The 21,622-nt window shown below is 44.9% G+C and overlaps 1 protein-coding gene and 1 pseudogene across 15 annotated transcripts in view; both read left to right on the forward strand.

The window, feature by feature from the left end:
* Window positions 1-12,022: 12,022 nt before the first annotated feature.
* Window positions 12,023-12,679, forward strand: LOC310825113 (multifunctional methyltransferase subunit TRM112-like protein pseudogene; annotated as a pseudogene). Its single transcript has one exon. The product of its transcript is annotated as a multifunctional methyltransferase subunit TRM112-like protein pseudogene (transcript).
* A 4,939-nt stretch (window positions 12,680-17,618) lies between these two features.
* Window positions 17,619-21,622, forward strand: part of PPP1R13B (protein phosphatase 1 regulatory subunit 13B) — a 64,487-nt gene continuing 60,483 nt past the window's right edge. For 4 of the 14 annotated variants that reach the window (XM_083731721.1, XM_083731707.1, XM_083731724.1 and 1 more), the window contains exon 1: window positions 17,619-18,073. In XM_083731721.1, coding sequence (XP_083587847.1) covers window positions 18,065-18,073 — 9 coding nt within the window. In that variant the 5' untranslated portion in view covers window positions 17,619-18,064. Of the gene's footprint in view, window positions 18,476-21,622 lie in introns of all 14 variants that reach the window. The other 10 variants (XM_083731722.1, XM_083731708.1, XM_083731713.1 and 7 more) reach the window with 8 other exon arrangements.

Raw genomic sequence — 21,622 nt, forward strand, 5'->3', positions numbered from 1 at the left:
TACCGATACCATTAGATGCCATTGGTATGGTAAGCGAAATGCCACACCAAACAGAAATACAGAATTTCCCCGGATGGAACTCAACTAAACCATTACGAGTTATACCTGTACAAGGGGAATTCTGTGTACATAAATCATCAGATGCAGCTGATTCTCCCATGATAGGCTCTTCTCATTGTCACTATACTTGGGATTATATTAAGAATAGTCATACCTGGGCACACGGTACTACCTATCGAACTCGGAATACCTTGCCCTGTGCACCTCCTTTTATTCACGCATGGAAAGTGGTGTGGAACATAACTGTGACAGAAAAAGGCAATCTAACATACTGCACTGTGAACTCTCTACCTCTTTTGGTATTTCGCCTTCTGTACTCCACGTACCAAAAACCTCAGACCCGATGGTTGTGGTGGATATGTGGAGAATGGGCATACAAAAAGCTCCCTTCCAAATGGAGTGGGACTTGTTTCTTGGGTTGGGTATTACCACCAATGTGGATTATGCCCACTAGTTCGGCCAGGCGAACACGAAGGAATGCTGATATTTCTCATATAGCAGGAGGAAGTACCCAAAGTTGGAGCGGTACTGATGATTGGCCGCCAGAGCGCATTATAGCCTATTATGATCCTGCCTCCTGGAATCCTGGTGAGCTCATACAAGGGGCACGGGATCCTATTTATAATCTAAACAGAATAATTCGATTGCAAGCAGTAGTGGAACTTGTAACCAATGCAACGGCCCAGAGTTTGAGACTTATTGCACAACAGTTGGATGAAAGTAGAGCCGCCATTTTGCAGCTGAAAATGGGAATGGATTATGTACTTGCCAGGCAGGGAGGCCTATGTGGAGTCTTGAACTTGACAGGGAATGCCTGTTGCTTTAACATTTCAGATAATGGTGAGGCAATCCGTGTGTTGGCCACAAAGATGGAGAATATAGCACATGTCCCAGTACAAACATGGGAAGGATGGGATATGGGATGGCTCACCAATTGGTTACCTAATGTCACAGGACTCAAAGGGATACTATTGTCTTGCTTGTTTTTCTTGACAGTAGTGGTAATGGTTTTGTGTATGATGCCATGTATCATTTCATGTTTTAGAAGTACAATTAGCAAGATGGTTTCAAATGAAACTCTACCTCATATCATGGCCCTATACAGAGCTTTACCTCAGGAATATGATGAAGGTCAAGCTATCAAGGACATTTGGGATGAAGGTCCTTGAGCTTGAAAGGGGGGAATGAGGCACCTAATCATAAGCCTGCATTTTTATCAAAGCTTATATATTGCAATCAAGGCTTGTATTTAAAAATGAGCTTAAAAAAAGGATTTTCAAATGTTTCATGCCAGGCAGAAAGAACCTTGGCAAGAGGTTTTTCTCCTAAGACAAGGGGGCCCCATTGATTTATAGTAGAAAAACAATTCTCAAAGTCATAAAAAGGGAGAATTACATATGCTGCCCCAAGGCTGAAAAAACACAATTAAGAATGGGTAAATAGTAAAATAATACCAATGTGCCTCCCAGTAAAATGAGCCAGATCTTCTTTCTAAGGTTGAAAGGCCAAGAGCAGTGAAAAAGGCAACTGGCTTGGCTAGAAGAAAAGAGAGCATTTTTGGGAAATCTTTTAAAGCTGTTTTTTACTGAGTTCCTTTTTACTTTACAAAGGCTTTATTCTTTTAAAAGGCTACCTATGATAAGTGAATGAAATATATTAGCTTAAATATATTGGCTTAAATGTAATTATGCAAAGGATTTAAGGAATGTTAGATTCTTATTTCATATGGTTGTAAGAGTTGTATTTATCCTGAAATTAAGTCAGCCACCAGTCTAGCCCCCCTGCTAGACAGAAGACGCCATCCAAGCACTCTTGATATATAGTTGTCAGGCATTTGTTTAGAAACCTTAAATGAAGGAAATCTTTCAATGTTGATGTGAACTCAAGATCCTTGACATCTGTTGAACATAAAAATGTAAGATTAAACATTTGTTTTAGAAGGCAATAGGGCAAGGAGGGCAAGAGGTGAGCTGGTAATTAAGATTCCATGTAAGATATATTATTACTTATTTGTCACATATATAGCTCTTTGTCTCCCTTATAAGGGCAAGGAAGTGGGTGTATCTTTTGTGGGTGTATCTTTTGTGATTGGTTCTACCAAACAGCCAATAGGAATTTCAACCAGGCTGATTGGACAGAGGCAGCCACAGGAGGAGCAAAGGGGGCTGGATTAAGGGAATATAAGTGCTGGCCAGGATGGCAAGAGGCCAGGCCAGAGCTTGGTAACCATATACCACTGAGCCTCTCATTTATTTGTCTGACAAATAAATTATTATTTTAATTTCTCTATTGCTGCGTTGAATATTTCATTCCAGCTAAGCGTTAACCACAAGCAGGGTGCTACAAAGGCAGCCCTGTTTAGGGAAGCTTTTAATGTTTAATAGGTTATTATATTTTAGTGTTTTATTGGAAGCCGCCCAAAGTGGCTGGGGAAACCCAGCCAGATGGGCAGGGTATAAATAAATTATTATTATTATTATTATTATTATTATTATTATTATTATTATTAATGTGTTTGATTGACTTGCCTAAGATCCAGGACAAAGTGCCGCGTTTTGGAATTCCCCCCCCCCCGAACGTCAATTCCACCCTTTATATCCCAGATGTATGCCAGCCCTAGCATATATACAGTTCTTGAACGATACATGTGTGGCTCAGTCAAGAGTCACAGTGTACTGCAGAAAAGACCAGGTTTCTAAGAAGGGGAATTAGCAATGAAAGAAAAATGAAACAGAACTTGGAGCAGCAGTAGGAAATTGTTTCAACCCCTGAGGCCTGCATTCCCTTCTAGACAACTCTCTGAGGCCACATTCCAATGGTGGGTGGGGACAGAGGGAAAAGTAGGCAGAGTCATGGATGTAGCTTTTACCTATCTAGAGTATGCTAGACCTTGTAGCTTAGTTGGTAGAGCATGAGATTTTTAATCTCTGGGCTGTGGGTTTGAGCCCTAAATTGGGTGAAAGGTTCCTGCACTGCAAGGAGTTGGACTAGATGACCCTCAGGGTGTGGAAGTGAGAGCAATTGACCCTGACCCTGCGTTTGTCATCTGAGGCCCTTCTCTATGTCCCTCCATCTCAGAGAAGTTCAGAAGGTGGCAACAGGAGAACGGGCCTTTTCTGTAGTGGCTCCCCGATTGCGTCTCCCCATAGACGCTCGCCGGGCGCCATCGTTACATTTCTTTAGGTGCCAGGCAAAAACATTCCTCTTTACCCAGGCCTATGGCTATTAAATAATCTACGGCCTGGGAAAGTGTGGTGGAGAGGGCTGTTATTATGATGACTATTTTATTATTAGGCAGCCTGTCAGTATGCTTGTTATTAGGTTTTTATCACTGATGTTCTGTAATGTGTTTTTAACATTGTACACCGCCCTGGGATCTTTTGATAAAGGTTGATGATGATGATGATGATGATAATAATAATTTTATTTATTTATACCCCGCCCATCTGGCCGGGCTTCCCCAGCCACCCTGGGTGGCTTCCAACAAAATATTAAAATACAGTACTTAATTCATTCCGGAGGTCCGTACTTAACCTGAAACTGTTCTTAACCTGAAGCACCACTTTAGCTAATGGGGCCTGCTGCTGCTGCCGCGCCGCTGGAGCACAATTTCTGTTCTCATCCTGAAGCAAATTTATTAACCTGAAACACTATTTCTGGGTTAGCAGAGTCTGTAACCTGAAGCGTATGTAACCCAAGGTACCACTGTACAGTAATCCAAAATCGAAATAAACTGAAATAATAATAATAACAACAATAATAATAATGTGGCCTGGTAAGAATTTTGGAGGCCACATAGGCCTGCAGGGCCACAGTCAGCCACCTTGCTTGAAGCTCCCCACTTTTAATTTAATATTAAGTTTATGCCTGGATAGCTCAGTTGGTTAGAGCATGGTGCTGATAGCGCCAAGGCGGCAGGTTCGATCCCTGTATGGGACAGCTGCAGGAGGTTGGACTACTAGATGATTCTCAGGGTCCCTTCCAATACTACAATTCTCTGATTCTCCATTATTACATAGCCACGGCAGAGGAGGGGAGGGGGAGTATAGGAGCCCGGGAAAGCTAGGAGTTCCCATAATAATAAACCGTCCTTTATTGTGACATCCAAGCATAGCCAACAAGTTCATAAAGATCCCCGCACCCACTAGGGAGACTTTACCTGCTATTTGGGAGTTGCTGGCTTAAGGTAACATAACAGTCTAGCAACATTTGAGAGTCCCAGCAGACCCAAAGTTTGCTCTCGTTCCATGAGCGTATTGTCTCAGAACAGATGCTCCTTGTTCGCGGAAACAAAATATTCAGCTTGAAAAATGTTGCTGAGTGGAGGATTGGTAGAAAACATGGCTTTGGTATTCTGTTAATCATTCCCTAAGGTCTCCACGAGTAATAAAGTTATTATGCACGTTTGGCTTTGCAAACAGGTTTGACCTTCAGTTGTTTGGCACTTAATGGCACCAGGTAAACCTTCATGAGAAAGAAATATATTTAACAAAGCTCAGGTTCAAGCATTGCGTAATTATAGTGCGTGGAAGAAAATTAAATTGTTTATTTGCTTTGGTAGTTCCTTCCCCCTCCCTTCATTTAGCACTTGAAGTGCTGCTACTGTGGTTGTGTAAGATGCTGAGCCAATGCACATTATTGGTTTTCCTGGTGAAGTATACAAGAAAAAAACTCCTGATCTTTCAGCATTTTCTTAAAATGTCTTTGGACTGTTCTAACTGGGAGCGTTCCAATCTGCTGAGTTCCCCTCTCCGCTAAAGTCAAGTGGATAATGTAGTCTTAATTTTCTTTCCTAAGCTTCTGGGAGCATTTTGTGTGGCTGTTAAGAACTCCTCATTCCCAAGGATGTAAAGCCATTATGTAAACAGATTGTGAAAAGGCTGTCTAATGAGCACTGATGAAGCCCCTCTCCTGTTCAGTGTGCTGTTAACCCCTGCATAGCTTTGGGGATAATCACACTGCCACAAGGCAGCTGGTGTGCTGGGTTACGTGGGGTTCCACTTTGTCACTGGTATTAATGGTTGAATTTTTGTTGTTGTTCAGTCGTTTAGTCGTGTCCGACTCTTCGTGACCCCATGGACCAGAGCACGCCAGGCACTCCTGTCTTCCACTGCCTCCCGCAGTTTGGTCACACTCATGCTGGTAGCTTCGAGAACACTGTCCAACCATCTCGTCCTCTGTCGTCCCCTTCTCCTTGGGCCCTCAATCTTTCCCAACATCAGGGTCTTTTCCAGGGAGTCTTCTCTTCTCATGAGGTGGCCAAAGTATTGGAGCCTCAGCTTCAGGATCTGTCCTTCCAGTGAGCACTCAGGGCTGATTTCCTTCAGAATGGATAGGTTTGATCTTCTTGCAGTCCATGGGACTCTCAAGAGTCTCCTCAAGCACCTTAATTCAAAAGCATCAATTATTTGGCGATCAGCCTTCTTTATGGTGCAGCTCTCACTTCCACACATCACTACTGAGAAAAATGGTTGAATAGTGTTGCTTAATTATCAGGGATGGAGAACCTGTGGCTTTCCAAATGAATCCAGCTCTCACCTGCCCTACCCAGAATGGCCAGTGGTCAGGAGGAATGAGAAAACTTGCAGCCCAAAAACATCTAATCTGCAGGAAGAGATGACCTGGCCCTTTGTAGCATAGCATTGCAAGTGTTCGGATAACACCCATAGCTAGATTTCTGCGACCAAACTGTCAAAAGCTGCTGTTTCACTGCTGGACTAGTAGTATTTGGAACTAGAAGCCACGATCAAGTGGATACAAAGATGGTCAACATAAGCTAAAGTTAGACACAAAGGAGGCAGTGCCCATCCCTAACCATTGGGGTGTGAGTGAATGATGAGTCAGCAATTGCTTGATCAATCCAGGGCTTCCTCTGAATCAGCATGTCATAAGTTTCATTTTCCAATTGCAACAGGGCATGGCAACTGTAGAGTGTGGCTCTTGTCATTGTTGTTCATCCCCTCGTAATCTTATAACTATTTTAAGATGTCTCAAAACATACGGATTTCCTGTCCAGGCCTAGAGCTGGGAGATAAGAGCATCGACAACCTTGTGTTGGTTTTAATCTTTAAAGCTCTTCACAGACTAGGATTAGCATACCTCATACAGTGTCAATATCATTCCTTCTCACTCTCTGAGATTTGATGGAGGAGGAGCCCTGCTCCAGGGCTCTACTGGAGAAACAGCATCAGCAAGACCCAAGAGGAAGTTGTCCCAAAATTCTGCAATCAATTTTTGGAAGAAGTACACCAGCACACCTGCCTTTTAACCTGCTCCAAAGCATACATTCTGCACGTAAGAAGCCCCAGCACGATCCTTGGCATCTCCTATTAAAGGATCATGGCCAAGACAGCTAGGAAAGGTCTCTGCTTATGAGAACTGCTGCCACATAGGGATGGCTATCCTAGGCTGACAAGCCAATGAGCTAACCTCATAACTTCATATGTTGATATATGTTCACACCTGGAATGGAGTAGCCTCAAGCAGTTTGCAGAGGTTTCATAGGAAGCTGTCTTATAGGAAGTAATTGGTCCCTCTTTCTCAGCACTGTGTACAGCAGAGGAGAGGCATTTTTGGCCTTACAGCTGATGCTGAACTACAGCTCCCCGCATCTCCGGACATTGCCATACTTACTGTGACTGATGGGAGTTGTAGTTTAGCAATGTATGGCGAGCCTAAAGTTCCCCAGCTGTGGCCTACAGTGACAAGCAGTGGCTTTCCGGGATTTCAGGAAGCCATCTTTCTTAGCCCTACCTGGGATTGAGCCCTGGACTTTTTGCGTGCAAAGCAGATCCTCTGATATTGGGCCCTATACAGCCCTTTCCCTTACAAATACCTTCTAGGATTTGTATTTCACAGCTGTACAGAAGCTACGGTTTCAAATAATTATTTCCAGCCCTTTCCCCACTTCCAAGCTCCTTTTGCTGAACTAAATTTCAGCCCTATGTAAGCACTGTCTTCTGCGCAGTAGAACATGGAAATGTGTTTTTTTTCCTTTAAAACTCCCAATGCCATTGATTTAAAGAAAAGCAGAATGGTACGCAATCTCTTTAGCAAGCTTCCAATCAGTCCGCCCCAGCTGTATAATCCGGCAGAAGGAGTTTATCTAAATTAAAGTCAAGTGGTGCTCTCTAAATTACATATTCTTTTAGGCTAACCAGTCATATCCTTCTTGAACACAAGCTGGTACTTTAAGCAGTTGTTCATTTAGGGCCCAGAAGACAAAAATAGAAAACAAGGATAAACACATCTATGGAAAGAGGGCCTATGTGCCAATTTTGATTAAATATTTTTCTCTATTTGTCTGGTTCCGACAATTACAGGAAGCTGTGTTCTAGTGCAGAAGTGACACATCTGTGGTCTTCAGATGTTGTGGGACTTCCACCAGTCCAGCCATCATTGTCAATAGTTAGGGAGGATGTAGGAACTGCAGTCCATCAATGTCCAGAGGATCACAGGTTAACCCCCTCTGGTTGAAATGTTTGCTTGAAAACTAGTCCCAGATGAAGTCAAAAATGTATGCCATGTGGTGAAGATTTCAAAAGACAGGGAGCAGTAAGGAGGGGGAAAAGGATGCAGCCAGGCAACTTAAGAGACAGATTTGGCTTGATGGAGAAGTGCTACAGAGGAACGAATAGACCAAGAAAGGGAGAAGGGGGATTGAAGAGTTGGCAGGCAAATGGAAGCAATAAAAACAGTGACATTTGAAAGGATATAAAATGAAGACCCACTGTTCTTCTCTGTTCCCTGCTGCACCTTAAAGAATTTTGTGTGGCTCCCAAGCCCTGAATTCCACCTTGCAGAACGCGTTGTGCAGAATGCTTGTTTCTCTACATCCATGCAGTGGAAGATAGTCTTGTTTGGTTGGCTGGCTTTTATTGTCCGTAAGTGCACAGTCCCCTGGATGGAGTCCAATTATTTTATGTGGTGCTTAACTGATTAATTCATCTCTTCCAAAGTGGGATTAGCCTATTTGTATTCCATGCACCTGCTGAGATTTATATTGAATGAGTACCTTTTTTTCTAGATTCCTAACTCAGTTAGGCTTGTTTTGGAAAATTCTTTTCAGTTGCAACAGTGTTTTTGGCTTGCAGCCTAGGCCTGAAATCTTGCCTCCTTTTAAAATCAGCAAGAGTTTGCCAATTAACCGTTTGCATTCAAGATTTTGCATTCAGTTTTCCAGAATTTGCTCTCTCTGTTCTTCACTTGTTAACTATTTTGAGGGTTGTGATGTGCCTTTTCGCTCCCATTATTTCACATAAAAGGGGAGGAACAAGGGGGGGGGGGAAATGTGTTTATGTAACACCCCGTGATAACTCTTTGGCACACAGATCACCTACTACTGCGCATGTTGAACATTTCCAGGCTAAGGATCTTACAGTCTGTAAATCTAACATAGGCATTCCCTTTGTTCTACGTTCATGCTTTCAGCACTGCATGCCCAGGACTATGCACACAATTGATGGTATTCATAAGAATTACATCCCATCACCAGTTAATCCAGGATGTTTAAAGTAGGGCAGTAGTTATAAGAAAGAGTTGTGGTTGCTGCATTGGTCTACGGAAATATATGTTGTAAGGCAGGGGAAAACGGTTGCCCAGTTACACTTCAGTATTTTATATTTGCACGGTTTCTCCCAGGAGGACACAATAGACCTGCAGATGTTGAGTCATTATGAACAATATAATAATAATAATAATACTGCGCTTCATCCGAAGTTCTCAGGGCTGTTTGCAGCATAAAAACACAGAGTAAAACCACAAACAACAGTACTTAATAAAAACGTTAAGAAAAACAGAACAAACCCTTAATAACTCCAGTCCTACCTCATCTATTTTCCATATATCCCCCTGGGCTCTTATGGTGAAACACAAGCATCAGCTGAAGATCATTCTCTCTCACCAACACAGGCAGTAATGCTTCTGAAGATCAGTTTTCTGAAACTGCAGAAGGGGAAGGTGTTCCTGTGTTTTGGTTCCACTAGCAAGCTTCCCATAGGCACCTGGTTGGCCTTTGGACCAGATGGGCCTTGGCCTGATCCAGCATGGCTCATATTAAGTTCTTATTTTCTCCCTGCCCTGCCAGACAACACGGCTCCTTCATTCTTCCTTCCAGTAGAGACTCATCAAGTAAGACTTAGTAAGGAGGCTTAGTAAGCACAAACTTCAGCCAGTTTCTCCCTACCCTTTAGGCATGGTGAGTCCCACCAGTGCTGGCTGGTGCCCATTGGGGCTTGTAGGATGGAAAGCAAGGAGACCATCAGCAGGTGCAGCCAGAGCCAATGACAGGCAAAGCCAACTAATTCTAATTTTCTCCTCCCTGCTGAGTTTTATGAGCGGCAACATGTCCACACCATACATTTGAATGGCTCCCTCCAAAGAACCCTGGGAACTGTAGCTTGTTAAGGGTGCTGGGAATTGTGAGAAGTAAAGTACAGTTCTTGTGATTAAATGGGGGAGCCATGGCAGAGGAAGCGGACAGGAAGTGATGCCCTTGGACTGGTTGTCCAAGATAAACAAGGCAGGTAAGCGAGAGCAAACAGAGGTTGATGAGGACAATGTTCCATTTGTCCAATGGGTCAACCTCCACCAACTCATTCTATACTTCACCAGGAGTCTGGCTCTGTTCCCTGCTGCCGTTCTACGTCAGAATGCATGACCTAATGGCAGTGACACAGAAACTATTATGATACCTGTGGGTGGCACCCATTTCTTTGGGCTTACTCAAGATACAGCTTTTGCAACACACTTTTTAAGGGAGATCCCAAGAACCAGAACTTACCTCTTGTTGGCCCATAGATGAGTCAGGGCGGCAGCGGTGGGGGGGGGGAGGAGGAGGAATACCAATGTATCAACAATCACTATCCTAGGATGGACAGCATATTGAGGCTGCATATCCCCCCTCCCCCACTGAGGCATCTCTGGTTTCTTCCCGCATTTGGAATGTGAATGACAGACATACTAATAGGTGAAATGCCAAAAGTCTAAGGCACTGCATGAACACTGATTAAATGTGCATTCATCTATTGCTACTTGTGGGCGGCAGTCCGATATGCATTCACCTGGAAGAAAACCCCACTCAGCTGAACGGAGCCAATTTCTGTGGACAGGACTGCACTTTTTAAAGGATAATGGCATTTAAAACTGTTGAAAACAATGCCTGTTTTAAGACATTGGTGATGTCTTCTACGAAACAGGTCATCTCCTTCTGTGCCTTACTTTAAACTTAGTTTCTTTTTTGTTCTCTCGCCAGTGGCGTAGCGTGGGTTGTCAGCACCCGGGGCAAGGCAAGTAATTTGCACCCCCTAACCCGTGGATTTGCGCCCCCTAACCCTAACCCCCAGATGTTGCGCCTGGTGCGGCCCCCCCTGCACCCCCATGCTACGCCACTGTCTCTCACTAGAAAGCTATGGAATGGAAAACAAAACACTTCCTTTTATGAGTTTGTGGGGTGCAAGGCACCCTAAATTCTTGGGTCTGATAAGAGTTAGAATTAATCAAGATTTGGGGAGTTGAACTGCAAGCAATGATCTACCAGATCCAGTGGGGACTCAGGTTGGAAACAGCAAAGGCCAGTTTCCTGATGAGGTTCACCTGATGATGGTTGGTCCTTAATTTAATAAAAGATGAGCCATCAGGGCATTCAGTACCAGGGTGACAATTCTCAGGGTTAGCAGTGAGAAGGAAGAAGGAGAGGGGCAAAGAGAACTATGTTGGCTGGCTGTGACAGGCTATAACAAAGAGACAGAGAGCATGGCTGATTTCTCTGTTCTGAGAGCCATTCCTGCTGCACCTATAGGAGAAGCCAGAGACCTTCTTGGAAAGACAATGCTCTGAACTCCCTCCATCTAGGCTCAGGTTGTATATATATATATATATATATATATAAATAAACCATACATCATAAAGACACCACAGTTTCTGCTCTTGGGAGTTACAGACCCAAAATCTGGGACAAGGTATGTTTTCTTACAAATCCGTAATGCACTTAATTCCATGGGCACTTTAACTTTTAAATAAATCTAAACTTGTGTTTAGCATCTTATCTTATCCTTTCCCAGGCTTTTATTCTAGGTGTACCGGGACCATAACATTTTGGTCAGCAGCACACGTAACATATTGGATGGGTTCCAAATAATGACTTTCAGGTGCGCCCAGGGTTTTGGGTGTGACTGGCTGCTTTTTTTTTTTACATGTTTCATTTGAGTGGTGATACTCAAACACATATTACATAATATAGTTTCCTGTTTACAGATTACAGGGTGAGGGGGATTTTCAGCAAACAAACAAACCATAGGGGAAGCTAGGAAGGTGCATTAAAACAGTCAGTCCATTGGTCCTTCAACTCAGTTCTGTCCACACCAGGGTCTTCAAAAGTGGTTGATTCTGGTCCCCTGGGGGGAATGAAGACTTAGGGATCAAAAGGGCTTGGGGAGGGAAGAACTTGGTGAGGTGTTGCTCCTCACCTTTGTTGTTGTTGTTTAGTCGTTTAGTCATGTCCGACTCTTCGTGACCCCCTGGACCAGAGCACGCCAGGCACTCCTGTCTTCCACTGCCTCCCGCAGTTTGGTTAAACTCATGCTGGTAGCTTTGAGAACACTGTCCAACCATCTTGTCCTCTGTCGTCCCCTTCTCCTTGTGCCCTCCATCTTTCCCAACATCAGAGTCTTTTCCAGGGAGTCTTCTCTTCTCATGAGGTGGCCAAAGTATTGGAGCCTCAGCTTCATGATCTGTCCTTCCAGTGAGCACTCAGGGCTGATTTCCTTCAGAATGGATAGGTTTGGTGTTCTTGCAGTCCATGGGACTCTCAAGAGTCTCCTCCAACACCATAATTCAAAAGCATCAATTTGGCGATTCAGCCTTCTTTATGGTCCAGCTCTCACTTCCATACATCACTACTGGGAAAACCATAGCTTTAACTATATGGACCTTTGTTGGCAAGTTGATGTCTCTGCTTTTTAAGATGGTGTCTAGGTTTGTCATTGGCACCTCACCTAAGGTAGTTCAAATATCTCAAGGGCTGACATGTTACCTTCGCTTGCTTTGGTGGCCACTGTCCTGAAAACATGAAGTTCCTGACGCACAACATGTTCCCCTCCCACGTGCGAGGAGTGAGGCCTGGTGGAGGATTCCCCCTTCGTATCCAGGACACAGAAGTGAAGGTGAACATAGATTTCAACCTGGAGCTCACAGCGTAAATGGTACCCAAAGTGGAACGAGCAGCTTTGGTAGAGGCAGCGGAGAGTTTGGGTCACCGATCAGATCTGTCCCCTGAGCCCATCCCTGACTTTGAGAGCAATGAGGATTTCCTTCGAAAAGTCCATCATGTGCTGATGGAGGTGGAAGTGGTGGAAGGTGTGCTGAAATGCCCAGAAACTGGGCATGAGTTTCCCATAACTAAAGGGATACCTAACATGTTGCTGAGCGAAGAGGAGACATGAGCTGGTTAATGTCAATGGAGCTTTGAGAAGCAAGCCTTGCGGGTGAGGGGTGGGGGTGGGATATGTTCCTGTGGAAAGCCCAGCACCCTTATTTTTCTGTGGGGGGAAGGAGATGCTCTGAATATAATATTGGGTTGCTTTTTTGTGCATGTAAATAAATGCAAGTTCTTGGAAAAAAATATCTCAAGGGCTGTCACATGGAAGATGGAGCAAGCTTGTTTTCTGCTCCTCTGGAGGGTAGGACACAAAGCAAAGGCTTCAAGTTACAAGAAAGAGGATCCTGACGAAACATCAGGAAGAACTTTCTGACAGCAAGGGTTGCTTGACAGTGGAATGGACGCCCTTGGGAGGTTGTGGACTCTCCTTCATTGCAGGTTTTGAAGTAGAGGTTGGGTGGCCATCCGTCATGGATGCTTTAGTTGAGATTCCTGCATTGCAGGGAGTTGGACTAGATGACTCTTGGGGTGCCTTCCAATTCTGCAATTTTGTGATTCTATGTTGGGAAAAGCTTTACCTCTTAAAACTCCAGCAATGCAAGGAAGTGATTAAAACTGCTGGAAGATACATGCAGCATGAAAATGGAACAATGTATGTTTCCAGCACATTCTTTCCTCCAAAGAATCTTGGGAACTGCAGTTTGTGAATTGTGTTGGGAACTGTAGTTCTGCGAGGGGCAGGGGTGCCAACTTGAATAAAATATGGGGGAGCAGGTAAGTTTGACCCCACAAAACCGATCACAAGACACAGTGTTTGAATGGCAATGCCCATCAACTTTGGAGGGACCAGTCTCCTCAGATACAGTATTTTACTGGGTCCCTAGGAGTTGGCTCCTATGTTGAGGGGTGAAAACTACAGTTCCTGGGATTCTCTGAGAGAAGCCACTTGCTTTAAATGTATGGTGTGTACACAGTCTAAGTGTGTCACAGAACCACAGAATTGTAGAGTTGGAAGGGACCCTGAGGATCATCTAGTCCAACCCCCTGAAATATGCAGCTGTCCCATATGGGGATCAAACCGGCAACCTTGGTGTTATCAGTGCCATGCTTTTACCAACTGAGCTATCAATCCATTTAAAGTTACCCTGCAGGATGTCTGCTTATTGTCACAGAAAAACATTTCAGATTGGTTATTATTATTTAAAATATGAAACAATATTATTATTATTATTATTATTATTATTATTATTATTACCCCGCCCATGTTTCTCCAGCCACTGTGGGCAGCTTCCAACAAAATATTAAAAATACAATAAAACATCAGACAATAAAAACTTCCCTAAAGAAGCCTTGTTTTATTTTCAAATCTTTTTTTTTTTTTTTGCAATTCAGTGTTTGTGAATCAAAAGCCCCCCTCTGTAAAAAAAAAAAGGATACCGACAACCACTTCCCACCTTCCCCCGTGTTAAAGACCAACATTAGGTTAACGCCGCGTACTTAATCCCTATAAAAGCTTTTGCTTTGCTTTTTTTATATTGTCCTCCGGGCAGCCTGCACGGCATTCTCGCCACCTCCCAATAACCTCGCCTTCAGGGAGCGCCGGGCGGAAGGGCTGGCCGTGGGCCCTCCTTGCTGCTTTTCGTAGCGCGGGGAAACGCGGCGACAGGAAACCCGGGGAAAGGGGCGTGGTCTCCGCTCTCAGCATTCCTTGCATGCCTCGAGTCAGCGCAAGAGCCTGACAGCGCTGGGAGAGCCCTTTGCAAAAATGGCTTTTGTCTGCTGCCCATAGGGAATAAGGCGGGGGTGAGGAGGAAAAGGAAGAATTTCTTTGCTCCAGCAACCCTATTTTTAAACCACCATTCTCTAGCTCGCCAGGAAAAGCAGAATAAGAGAGAAAGCTCAAGGAAAATGTGTGTTTTAAAAATATATTTTTAACCACGCTCTATTTCACTAGGAAAAGCAGCAGGAGACAGCCAGCACAAGGAAGATATTTCCCCACCCACTAAAATATTTTGAGCACTGCTTAGCCATTATAAATAGTAATAATGAGGAGGTGTCAGCATGCCACACCCTGGGAAATGGCTTCGACTTGCCAGCTAAACCAGGTGAGGGTAGCCAGTGGGTCTCAAACCTTCAGTGAGTGAGGGACTTCCCTGCAGGTGAAGATAGGCTTCGGTGGATTAAGTGGATGAGGCCAATAGTGGGTCGGTCGAAAAGGTGGCTCCTGCATGTGCGAGGGGCAGATGAGGCTTGTCAACCTGGGATGGTAGCCCATCGAGGAGAAGGAAAACTCTGATCCTAAACCTCCACTGCCTTGAAGGATATCTTGGAGAGAAGAAAAGACTCAGGAGTAAACCCTACACAAATCCGGAGTGGAGTCCCTAAGACAGTTGGATGGTGCCTTGTACACCTCCTTCCAGTAACTCCTGCAACCCAGCTGTTACGACAAGTATTTCTCTGCTTTCCTTTGGGCCACACCTGTGAGCACACAACCCAGGTTCCCCCTAACTTTGGGGGAGCCCAGTGTGTGTGTGTGTGTGTGATGTCACACAGTGGGAGAAGACCACCGGAGGGAGGGCCCAATGCAGGTGGGCCTGACAGTTCAGTTTTCCTGTATCTTGGCTTATGAGTGAGCATCTGAAGTGACCCAAAGTGGCATTGGGTCCAAAAAGTGGTATGCAAATAAGCCACGCCATATCATAAGAAGGGCCAAAGGGCTCTATCAACTCCTCTCTCGCTGCTCACATCACAGCAGACGGGTTAAAGAGCCTTTGTTTGTTGCAGCTTGGGAGAAAGCTGACAATATAACAATAATATTGTCTGAGAGGGTCCTTAGATAAATGATCTTTTCTGCAGCAAATACAGTCATACCTCGGGTTGAATGTGCTTCAGGTTGGGCGCTTTCGGGTTGCGCTCCAGGCAACCCGGAAGTAACGGAGTGTGTTACTTCTGGGTTTCACCGCTCGCGCAGATGCTCAAAATGACGTCACGCGCATGCGCGGAAGTGGCAAAACGCAACCCACGCACGTGCAGACATGCCGTCGCGTCTTACATTCTGTTCAGGATGCAAACAGGGCTCCAGAACAGATCGTGTTCGCATCCCGAGGTACCACTGTATGAGGCATGTTCAGGCTTAGATTTGGCCCCTGGACCTCTTCTACTTTGGGGCATGTGTTCTAGTTCATTCTATACACAACCAGAAACAGATTTCTTTCTCCTAAAGAATAAGGTGTAATCTGCAATGTGGGACACAAAAAATCCCCCTCCCTAAACAACGTTTTAAAAAATGTCCTTGAGCATTATGAGGGCTCCTCAAAGGTTTCATATGCTGCCAAACTCCCAGCCAGCTTGGGCTCTATCACTCAGCTGCTCATATGCGGTTTCCTGCACCACCGCATAATCCACTTCTAAAGTTTAGGCTTTCTATCAACCACTGCCAAAATCAAGGTCTATGAAAATAAGCAAATTATGCTATGCAACGGAAGGAGGAAACCACAGCGGAAACACAGACAAGCCTTTGATATATCAGGGTTGGGAGAAATAAGGAAGAATTGCAGAGGAAGTATGTATCTGATTCTAATTATGTTTATTCAGAATAAAGCCCTGCAGATCTCAATGGGGTTTACTTCCATACAAGAATCCTAAATGAAGTCAAAACAAGAGCGAGACCCATTGAGCCGAGTGGTTTTTGTGTGTCCGTGCGTGTATGCGTGCGGCGTTTTAGGATTCTAGATAGATCATGAAGCTACTGATTTGCAGGAAGCACAGAAGAAGCAATCCCAAATCATAAATGTATGTGGATAAATTTTCTCTACCGGATTTCAGGCTTTGACTATCCTTACATGGGCAGATCTGGCCCAATTCAAAAGGCAGAACAGTTGAAGGCAGAACGGAAGGGTAGAGGTGACTGGCCTTATTTTTTGAGTTGCAAGGGGCTATGATTTATCTAAAACAGGAGGCATTGAAGTGAGTGGTAGGGGTGGGAAAACTTTTCCCCTTCTGGGTAACATGCAGGGGGTGGGGAGGCATGGCCAGAGGCAAAAGTGGCTGCAGCAATATATGTAAACACTACCTTTGTGCAGTGGACTAAATTCTACACACATAACACGCCCTTTTATCCTTGCAGGCAAGCAAGAGGCATGAGCAGAGTTCAAGGACACATTGCAGGCAGGCAAAAACATTCAGGGAGGATGTGAAGCAAGGGAACCTGTGCTGGACCCTGCTTAGGTTTCTGAATGTGCTAGAAGTTTTATTGCAACATCCACAAACTGGGAGAGAGGGGAGTAGAAAGATGTCTCTCTACCCACGCAAAGCCACTTAACTAAAACAACACATTCCACCAGGGAAAACAAATGCACCAACTCCCCAAAAATTCAACATGGAGAAGAAGGCTATCAATGGCCCCAATGGCTATGCTCTGCTCACCACAGAAATGCTTCCGAATACCAGTTGCCGCAAAACACGGGAGATCTGCCCTTGCGATTGAATCCTGCCTTTCCCCTAGACAGCTGTTTGGGCCCATGTGGTGTGCTGGGCTAATGGGCCCCATGTTGGATTGATTCGATTTATTATACGCATGCGCCGCTTTTCATTCAAACGAATGCCAAAGCGGATTACCAAGGGTGCAAAATCGACCACATGACGTGACACCATAGCTGTCAACTTTTCCCTTTTCTTGCGAGGAATCCTATTCGGAATAAGGGGATTTCCCTTAAAAAAAGGGAAACGTTGACAGCTATGCGTGACATGCACAGTGAATCTGAATGGCAATGCCCATTGACTTGGGGGAGAGCTCTATTATTAGATGTGGGCCCCTAGGAGTTGATTCCTATGCAATCAACAACATTAACAAGACCGAACGCCCTAGATTGTCACAAACACAACACAAATCACGTAGAATAATTAGCTAATCCCCATATTAATTGCAATCTGGAAAACACTGTTCACAAAGCAGGGCTTCTTCTTACTGCCCAGCTGCCAGCAAGAGGCCCTAACAGGTGAGTGCGCCCGGCGGGGTGGGGCTAGAAAGCGACGGTGAGGAACAAATTGGAGGGGGGGGGAACCCCGATCCCTTGCATTTGCTCCCCCCCCCGAGTCACGTGGAGCACCAAATCCAGGCAGGCAGGCAGGCGCGCGCCCGCCCCGCTCGCATTCTTTCCCTTCTTCCTCCTCTCCCCCGCCCGCCGTCCTGCGCCGCGCCGCACCACGGCCAGCCCCGCCCCCTTTTCGCTCCCGCCTCGGCCAATGGGGATCCGCCGCCATTAACCCTTCCCGGGGCGGAGCAGGACCGGAATTCTGTATGTGTGAGTGTGGAGACTGAGGGAGGAGGGGGAGGGGGAGGGGAAAAAAAAACCTGAGGAGAAAAAGAGGCGGCGGCAACAGCGGCGGCGGCAGACGCGGAGGAGGCCGCGGCTTGGATTCCGACGGCGACGGGAAGGGAAGCCGCCGCCGCTGCGACGACTGAGGAGAAAAGGAGCCCTCCCCGAAGAAGGCTGGCCCTCCGTCCGGCTCGGGTGGGCAGCGCAGCCGGCAGCAGGCCTCGTCCGCGCCTCCCCACCGCCGCGCGCCCGCTTCGCCCCTTTCCCTCAGAGCGGAGTCTCGGCTCGGGCCTCAGCGGCGGCGCCGGAGATGATGCCGGTGAGCGGCGGCGGCGGGGCTGTGAGGGAGGCGGGCGGGCTTCTCTCCCTCTCTCGGGCGGGATAATCCTCCCGTCTGTCTGTCCCGGCGGAAAGGGCGGCCAAAGGCAGGCGGCTCTCGAGTAAAAGGAAAAAACCACCTCATGCGCTCCCGCCTCCTCGCCTTTCCTTCGATCCCGAGCGGGGAGATCTCAGGAACGGCTCCCTTCCTCCCTCGGCTGTCCCAGGAAACGGTACAAAACGCACGGCAGGGAGGGATCCTGGCAACCCCTCTTTTCGCGATCGGAGCCAGGCTGAGAGGAGGATTTAAGCCGTAAAGGGGGAAACGAAAAAGCCTAATCCGTGATGATTAAGGCTAGCACTGGGTTGTGGGGCCGGCGCTGTTTAAAATAACGACAGGAAGGTTGATTTGTTTTTTTTTGGTCGCCCTTTTGTGGGTTGATTGACGCTGTCATTGTTGTTGGTGGAGGAGGAAGGGGAACGTAATCCAGGCGAAAGAACTGCGAGGTGTGTTTGCTTCCTAATGCCTTATGGGTCGGGCATTGTTTTGTGTCAGCCCCTGCTGCCTCTCAATGGGCACCGCAGAAGCACCTGGAGGTAGATGGAGATAGAAGGGAATAAAAAGAGGCCGGGCGCACGAACGGGCTGCAATCCGATGCGCACTTGTGTGTAAGATCCACTGGGACTCGGAATACCTGCGCCTTAGTTTTCGTGCCCGCTTGCTTTTGAGTAAAGCCCCACCGAATACAGTCGGGTTTGATTATTTCCAAGGAAAGATGCATAAGGCCGGGCTGCGGAGTTCCCTGTTAACCCTTCTTTGCATCACTGCTATTTCTTTATTAAAAATGTGCGATCTGCAAGCCCCCCCCCCCCCCCCGGGATATGCATCTATAGCTGCTGCTTGCGTTTTCCGCTGCTTATCTCGGCACCAGTGAATATAGGCTTGCTTTGCTGCTTTGGCTTTTTATTGCATTGGCAGGGTATTTCATTTTAAAATGGTTGTTTCTCTGATGGCCCGCTTTGTTGTAAATTTATTTCGATTCCTTGGGGAAATGCTTCATATTAATATGTGGTTTATTTATAGCTAGTTCTTAATGTTGATTAGTGAATTATTCATTTGTTGGGTTCGGAAGATTACCGTATTTTGCCTCAATTGCTCCCCAGCGTTTAAAGAAAAGGAAACTTGGAGGAAATCTAAATCGGAAATTCCAAAATAATTCACCCTCCTAAAACTAAATACTGCAGGGATTCCCACCCTTAACTATATGGAAGTGAGATAATGCTTGGGTATGGGAAAATAAGAAAGAGTAAGCAATGAATTAGGATTTATTATTATTATTTCTTCATGCTGAGAAGAACACAGGAAGTAGTATAAAGGGGGTTTGTCTGTTGCAGTGGTAATGTGTGGCTTAAAATGCCCCTTTTGTCATACATTGTAAGACAAATACACATTCTCTCCCCTTTGTTGGAAATCTTAAAAAAAACAGTCTGTTAAAATTGGCAAAAATAGAGTCACTGGAATGAATGGATTTGGTTATGATCTAGGCCTCTGAAGTGGAACACATATACATGCATGTAATCTTACTGACTTTAGCTGCAGTCCATTAACCAGTTCCTTTGGAAGAGTATCTCCCATGACTTACTCGCCATATTCCAGTATCGGTGTTCTGGGGATTTCATCCCATGAGATGTAAACCATGATAGTGTGTGTAGTTCTTCTAGTATGCTCATGTAATAGCCTTTGTCAAGGCTGTAGCTTATGAATTTGAGATGATTGTATATGTTGTTAGGAGGGAGCTGTAAAACAGGCACAGTCAGTTTTACAAGCATAGCATGCAACCTGAAACATGGCTTGCATTTTCTGTCTCTGGATAGCATGTATTTTAATGCATAACTCTTAAAACAGTGTTTCAGTTATTATTTTGCTTTTTGTTTTAAGCTAGTGATTAATTAATGCCTATATTTTGTATTTATTTTATTCTTATATTAAATATTCTTTTTTTGTCATATGAGACTGCAGTAACAGCAATGACTTTTAAATGTTACTTCATGTACCTTTCAGAAACATTTTAGTAACAATGATCCCTCTGTAAATCTGATACTTCATACAATTACTGCATTTCCAGTTACATTTTGTTCAATCTAAGTACAGTACTAGATACCACCCTGGGGTCCATTGGGAGGAAGAGTGGAATATTAAGTAAATTAAATAAATAAATGAAACAGGATTTGTTTTCCTTCCATGGTATGAAGTAGTAAAGTGATTTTCTTGATTTTTGTTTGATTTTGTATCTGTCATAATGCAGAAGATTATGCATGGAAAGAGTAAAATACTTATAGTGACTCTGAGTCCTGACCTTCAGTACCAGGATGTTCCTGTTCTTGGCTTCAGCATAAATTGCATATATACAGAAGTATGTCCAATTGTCTGATACCTCGCTTTGTGAATGAGGAGCTCAGTACAAGCAGAGTTACTTTGAATTGACCACAGCAGCTTTGAGCCTATGGCAGCTATCCACAAACCACTTAAAATAATTTAATCCTACTCAAGCCACGGTGGCAAAGCTTTATTAAGTGCGTACATTTATGTTCTGTAATAAAAAGGCCAGTATCATTGGGTATTGCAGTTGTTAGGGGTAATACACATATGCACTTAGGAGCCCCCTCAAAGTTGTGTTGTACCACATAGACATTTGCATTGCTGCATTACTGGGTGGGGTAGGAGGATTAAAGGGTTGAACTGTACAGAGTATCTCCCTTCTCCTACTATTGCATCACAGACCCACAGACTCATTTCAGTGTGGTGGAGCAGCTTTTGCTTTCAAAGCTGGTTTACTACCAGCAGTCTAGCCAGCTGTAGCTTTCTCTATCTTAGTCCACCACCCTCAATTGCAGCATTTTCCCAGTTCCTTGCCCTTACAGACTTTAAGACTGGAGGATTCACATTGAGTAGGACAAGAAACTGAAAGAGCCTGGCAGGAGCAGAACTGTGATGTTTGAGAGCCAATGTGGTGTAATGGTTTGAGTGATGGACTATGGTGTAGGAGACCAGGTTCAAATTCCCACTCAGCCATGAAGCTCACTGGGTGACCTTGGACCAGTCACCATCTCTTAGCCTAATCTACCTCATAGGGCTGTTGTGTGGATGAAATGGAGAGGAGGAGACCATGTACACCACCTTGGAAGCTAAAGCTCACTTGGAAGATAAAGGTGGTATATAAATGTAATAAAAATGTTTAATGAAATTAAAACCTTAACAGGAGCTGTGATGGGTATGAGATTTTCAGAAGCAGGGAGCTCAGTTAAATCAAAAGTCCAATTCTGTCCCAGTCCTTTCTCATCTATGCTGTGACTGTGGCCATGTTGGAAAGCATTGGAGCTCTAAAAAAACAATGTATGGATAAACCCAAAGAGATAAATGTAATTTTGTAGAATACTGTTTTGAAGTGATATTGGTAAAATTGATCAGAACTATATTGGTGAGGTCCTTGTAGTTGTGCTTTATTGATTTTTTTTTTTAGCATATATGGTAGATGAAATATAATGGTCA

The sequence above is a fragment of the Podarcis gaigeae genome (genome assembly GCF_964106915.1).
Source record: "Podarcis gaigeae genome assembly, chromosome: 1".
In the NCBI taxonomy this organism is placed as follows: Eukaryota; Metazoa; Chordata; class Lepidosauria; order Squamata; family Lacertidae; genus Podarcis; species Podarcis gaigeae.